The sequence below is a fragment of the Balaenoptera musculus genome, chromosome 10 (assembly GCF_009873245.2).
Source record: "Balaenoptera musculus isolate JJ_BM4_2016_0621 chromosome 10, mBalMus1.pri.v3, whole genome shotgun sequence".
Classification (NCBI taxonomy): Eukaryota; Metazoa; Chordata; class Mammalia; order Artiodactyla; family Balaenopteridae; genus Balaenoptera; species Balaenoptera musculus.
The window spans coordinates 6,716,438-6,722,381 of NC_045794.1; the positions used below are offsets into that span (position 1 = coordinate 6,716,438).

General features: G+C 54.8%; 1 protein-coding gene across 1 annotated transcript; it reads right to left on the reverse strand.

Annotated features, from left to right (window-relative positions):
- Positions 1-728: 728 nt before the first annotated feature.
- RBP5 (retinol binding protein 5) lies at positions 729-5,788 on the reverse strand. Its single transcript, XM_036866554.1, is given in 5 exon segments — positions 729-906; positions 1,364-1,465; positions 3,700-3,878; positions 4,165-4,242; positions 5,161-5,788. Coding segments are annotated over 4 exon segments (405 nt in total). The 5' UTR covers positions 4,235-4,242; positions 5,161-5,788; the 3' UTR covers positions 729-852.
- Between the last annotated feature and the right edge of the window lie 156 nt (positions 5,789-5,944).

Sequence of the window (5,944 nt, forward strand, 5' to 3'; positions counted from 1 at the left end):
CCAGCCTTGCTGGACTGTAGGCAGAGGGTCCTAGAGGCCTGTTGCCTTCACACCTACTCTCACCTTCATGCCCTCATGGCCCTCATCTTTCTAGCCCTCGGCCTTGTATCCTTCATCTGCTTCCCTTTTCAGTCTATTCTGGAGCTCTTGCCACCTGTCCTTCCCAAAGCAGACATGGAGGCCAGGTCACTATTTAGAAGCTTCCAGCCTCCCCCAGCACCGGACAGAGGTCTCGCCCTGACCCATCCCTCTTCCCCAACATGTAGGCTGCAAGCATACAATGGCTAGGGCTCATTAGGTGTTGGTCAACGTGGTCTGTTGAACTCTGTGTGGCTGGGGCCATGCCTTGGGCCTGGTTCTGTTGAGCGCATGAGTTTTCTCAAGAAGAAGGACAAGGAAATGGACACAAATCCTCTCCCAGTAGCTCCCGTTTAAATTCTTGAATCCAGTCACACTTTTCCAAAAGGTCCACCAGTATGGTTTCCACTAATGCTCAAATGCTCAAAGCTGAGTTCTTAGATGGAAAATAAGAGGCCAGATGAATGAAAGAGATTGGGGATCTGCTATTCTCTGGGCTCCTTTCCCCTTTGCCTGTTTCTCTCATCTGGGAGGCCAGATCTTGAACTGGATATGAGGTCGCTATCGGGCAGTGCAGTGTGAGAAAGAAAGGGCTTTGGCCTGGGGGCTGCAAGTTATAGATTAACATGGGGTGGAGGGAGGGGGGATGCAGAGGGAGGGTAAGTGATCTGAGAAAGGGACTGCTGACCTGGGACCATCTGGGCTTGAAGGGGACACAGGCAAGAGGAGACTGGGGACTGCCGTGGTCCGGGGGGGCCCTCAGCTCCTCTCTGGCTACTTGACCTTCCTGAAGACCTGCTTGTGCACTGCATCCCTTGCAGTCATTTCCTGGGGATAGAGTAGGAATGATGAGGACAGAGAAGGTTCTTGCCAGCCAAGCCCCTTTCTCAAGGTCCTTGACCTCCATTGAATCCTTCAAGATACATCAGCTAGAGCACTCGATGTATGGGGAATTGTATCATTGTTGCAAACCCTCAGCTTTCCACCCCAGAGGAAGGAAGGTAGCTGGGTCAGGGAACTGAAGTGGCTAAGTCTCCATGTCTCCGGTCATGATTTACGGACATGCGTCTGACTTACAACCAGGGCCCACCTTGGCCACTCCACTTCTTCCTCTCTCCACTCTTTCCAGGGCTTCTGTTTTCCCTCCTTAGTTGCCTTCCTTGAAGGGAGGCGAGGCTGGAGTAGCAGACTGACTTGATTTGGGTAAGGGAACGCATCCTAGCTGGAGGCCCCCCTCTTACACACACCCATTTGCGTCTCCTCTCCCAGCCCTCACCCTGCTCACCAGATACAACGTCTCTCCCTCCAGCCAGTGTCTCCAGCCCCGGTTAGGGACCTCCCCTTTCTCTACACATACCAGCTGCTCCTCTTCCCAGGTGACAATGGTCTATGGGGGAAAGTGGGAATAAAGGAAGACTTGGGGGGCAGGACACCCAAATGCCTCCAGCTCACTCTGGCTGGGCCGCCTGCTTTGCATCCAGCAGACACTGTCTTGCTCCAGTCCCTTCCTTCTGAGTGATTCGGCAGGACTCCCATCCCCCACTCCTAAAGGCCACTGTTTGTGACAGTGACCATTTGGGCAGAGCAGGGATGAAGCAGGATCATGGGGGGGGTGTGAAATTGGGGGTTAGGGGATGAAGAACGGAGAATTTGTCCTCTGCCACTTCTGGTTGACCTGGAGGAGATATTGGGAAAGAAGGGAGATTGTTTGGGAGCCAACCAGGGAATCTCTTTTCTCCTTTTTCTCAGTCTCAAGGGCAGCTGCAGTGTCCCTGAGCATGAAGGATCAACCCCCCAGATCACAGCTGGGTGGGCCTGGGCCTTCCAATCATCATTGTTAGGCCCCCCAATAGGACAGGCCCCCCCTAAACAAGGAGCTCAGAATCTTATGGATTTTTTTTGGCCATGCCATGCGGCTTATGGGATCTTAGTTCCCCCGCCAGGGATCGAACCCAGGCCCCTGGCAGTGAAAGTGTGGCGTCCTGACCACTGGACCACCAGGGAATTCCCAGGGAGCTCAGAATCTTGATCAGATAGAGGAACAGTTGGTAGGTATCTGTGATACCAGGCAAGACTGTTGACGGTGGGAGTGGGGAGGGAAGAGCTGCGTCTTCAAGGCAGTGAATTAGATTGGAGATGATGGGAACTTTCCAGCAAGGATAGAAACAGTGTAGAGGTAAGAAAGAAGAGTAGGTAGTTGTGAGGGGCTCTAACCCAGTATGTTTGTGTGGAGGCCCTTGGATGCAATGTGGAGCGTATGGACCTTACCTGGAAAGTAACAAAATGTCACTGAAAGGGTTTAAGTCAGGGAGTGTCGTGGTCACTTTTACATTTTAGATAGATCCTTGTGGCTACAGTAGGCAGAGTGGATTAGAGGAGGGTCAAGACTGGGCACCAGATGAGAAATGAGGGCCTGAAATAAGGTGGTGACAAAGAGAAAGGTTAGGAAGGAACAGATACGAGCCATGTAAACAGGTGATGCTCAATAGAAATACAGTAGGTCTTAAACGCAAGCCACGTATATCATTTTAAAAATTTCTAGTAACCACATTAGAAAGCAAAAAGAAACAGGTGAAATTAATTGTAATAATATATTTTATTCAACCTAAAATATTCATATTATAATTTCAGCATGTAATCAATATAAAATTTCTGAGATGTTTTACACTCTTTTCTGGTATTGTCTTTAAAATTCAGTGTGTATTTCACACTGATAGCACATCTCAATTTGGACCGGTTACATTTCATATGTTCAGTATCTGTATATGGCTAGTAGCTACCATACTGGACAGGACAGAAAAGTTATACAGGCTTCTTGACCAATTACACGTGGTGCACGTGTGCATGCGTGTGCGTGCACACGAGCGCACGTGTTGGGAGCATGGTGGTAAGGGAACACAAGGTAATGACTGTGACTCCCAGGCTTTGGTCCTGCTGGTTGTTGACATTGATGGAGACAGTAAATATAAAAGCAGGAATGGGTTTGTGTAGGAAGATCATGACTTTGGGTTTGACCTTGGGGCATGCAGATGGAAACATTTTGCAGGCAGTTGAAACTTCGCCCTGGAGCTCAGGTGGTGCCTCTGGCAGGAGAATCTGTGTCCAAGGCAGTTTATAGATGGTAACCGAACACATGGGTGTAGATGATTTAGCCCATGGATAGTATACAGACAAGAGAGAGAAGGTCAAGAACAAAATACTGGGGGGAAATCCCAGTTTAAGGGATTAATAGGGGAACTAGGGTCTGCAAAGGAGGCCAAAAGGAACATGTAAGAAGCAGAAAGGACTGCACGAGAGTGGGGTTAAAGAGGCTGAGGGAAAAGAGACTGTGGTGTCCGCAGGGTCACAGGCTAGAGGGTGAGCACGTGTTTGCTCATTGGCCTGAGGGTGACCTGCCCCCTTTTTCCCTTTTGGCTGGCGCTAAGAGGGGGCAGGGGAGAAGCTGGAGGGAGTGGGGGCTGGGTGGGTGACATCAGGAGCCTGTTATCCTAGGGACTCCATAGCCTGCTGTGGTCATCACATCCCCGGCTCTGGATGGGAAAGGTCACTTTATTTTGCCCCACTCTGTTAAGTGCCCCTTGCTCATCCACTCCCCCTCCCCGCCAGCCTGAGAAAAGGTACCTGGCACTTCCATCCATCCGTGATCCTCAAGTCCTCCTCAAACTGCACTCCCACCTCGAATTCCAGAACTTAGTTTCGGAAGGTGCTGAGGGTCTTCACTGTCTTGTCGTTGCCCCGATGGTCAGTCTCCTTGCCTGGCTTGAGCAGCAGCGCGATCTTCCGCAGAGCCATGTTGATGTCTACGGGGGCTGTCCTCTTAGGACGAGGGTCCTCTCAGCCAGCTGGCCAGGGGCTCCTCCTCCCCCAGCAGCAGCCTTGAGCTGGGAGCATCCCCTCGGCTGGGTCTGGGACTGTGGATTTACTCCTTCCTAGCAATGCCACTGGCTAGAAAAGGAGCCCAGCCCCCCGACCCCCAGCCTTTCCACGATGTCGGACCCTCGCATCCCCCCTCCTCAATGGGACTGGAGGCAGGAAGGGAGAGGGGAGAACGGGAGTGAAAGGGTTCGGGAGGGGTGAGGCCATTACTTAGAGCTTGCAGGTAGTCCTCCAAGTTCTGCGAGACAAAGCAGTAGTAGCGGGTGAGGCTGGGAGGCATGGTCCAGGCTGGCCAAGGTGGAGGTCAAGATTTCAGGAGAAGAGAGGGGACAGGGCAAGGAGGGAGGGGGTGTCATCTGACAGGTGGGGCTGGGAGACTCCTGGCCAGCCTCTGCACACTCAGAGGCAGCTTGTGTAAGGTCTGTGCTACCAGGGTTTTTATAGAGCTGGGGCCCTGTTGCAGTAAGAGCTCCTGCCAGACTTCCTCCTTCCCTCCCTCCCCCCCCCCCCCCCCGCCGTGATGAGTGTGAGGCTCGTGTCTGCAGCTCCAGAGAGGGGCAGGGACTTGGCAAGTTTTTGCCTGACCTCGGCTTCTCCTGAGGAAGGAACCTGGACCAGGATCTGGGGCTGTCAGTCAGGCAACACTTGAGCCGTCCCGAAGGTCAGTTTTGGCTTCCAGCCCATTTCTGGCAGGTTTGGGAACCGTCCTGAGACTCCGGGGACAGCCTCTCCTGGGAGGGAGCTGGTCTTGCTGGGTGGAGGGGGGCGTCCTTTCAGACTCACCCAAGGGTGAGTTCTAACAATATCCTGAGACCTTGGGGTTGAGTCGGGGATCCCGAAAGGTCTGAGGGGGAGGAGGTGGGGAAAGAAGGGGGGACAGCCAGCTGGCCGGGAGCCCCAGTGAAGAAAATCCTCCAGCGCTGGCCCCTACAGCTCCCTCGGACAGCTTCGCTGAGCTGGGGCCCCGACACTGGCTTTCCAGACTCTGTCCTATAGGACCATTAGGAGGGGAGCAGAGAAACTGCAGAGGGGGCCGTCAGCAGCCTGACAAAGTCTGGCTGGGGCAGGGGAGGGAGGAGTCGGCTGGCTGTTCGGGAGAATTCTACGCGCTTCGGCTTGGGACCCAGAGGTTCCCCTCTCCTTTTGGAGTCACTGATGGTCCCGGCAGCCACCCCCGCCCGCAGCCCTTGGCCAGCCCACGCTTACCAGATGTACTCCCATTGCGGGGGGCGGTGCGCCTCAATGACCGTGTGCCCCGCCCCGCACTCCCTCCCCGCGACGCGGACTCTTCTTTGCCTCTCGAACCTACCAGCCTCCCTGGCTTCAGAACCAACTGGGCTGGTTCATCAGGGTTTAAGGTGGGAAATTTGGGGCGAGCGGGTGAGGGAGGGTGAGGGAGGGTGAGCTCTTCCTCCGGTCCCAGAACCGGGTCCACGGGGCCCGGCTGCCCACCCCGTGGCTTCCTCAGAGACCTGGGGCTGGGAAATGAAATGCTAGCGTAGGTCGGGGTCAGGTTGTGGGTTTGACTGCGCGGTTCCCAGGAGGCACCTAGCAGGGACTCGCTGATGGAATGGGCTGTGAGAAGAGGTTAATGCAGAGTTGGTGATGGTGGTGGTGGGGTGACGCGGATACTGTCCCTCCTCGCCTCCTTCAGGTCTCCGTTGACGTCTGCTCTCCCCACCCCCGGGCTTCTCGCGTCTTCATTCTCCCCATGGCCCTCTTTTTTCCCACCCCCTCTACGGCTTTCCAGCTTCCTCCCCAGCCCCCGCAGTTCCCTTGCTCCCCCAGATTGCAGTCAGGGGAAAAAGCCCTAACACGTTCTCCCACCCCTGCTCTCCGGTCCCATTGGTTCCCTCCCTCCACCCCTGCAGCACCTGCCCCCCCCCCCAGTCACCCGATTGGCCAGCGGCCCCATCAATCCTCGCCTGGCCGTGCTGACGTCATCCTGCAGTAGCGGGGATGGGGTGGGCATGAGAGAGAGAGCCAGGAC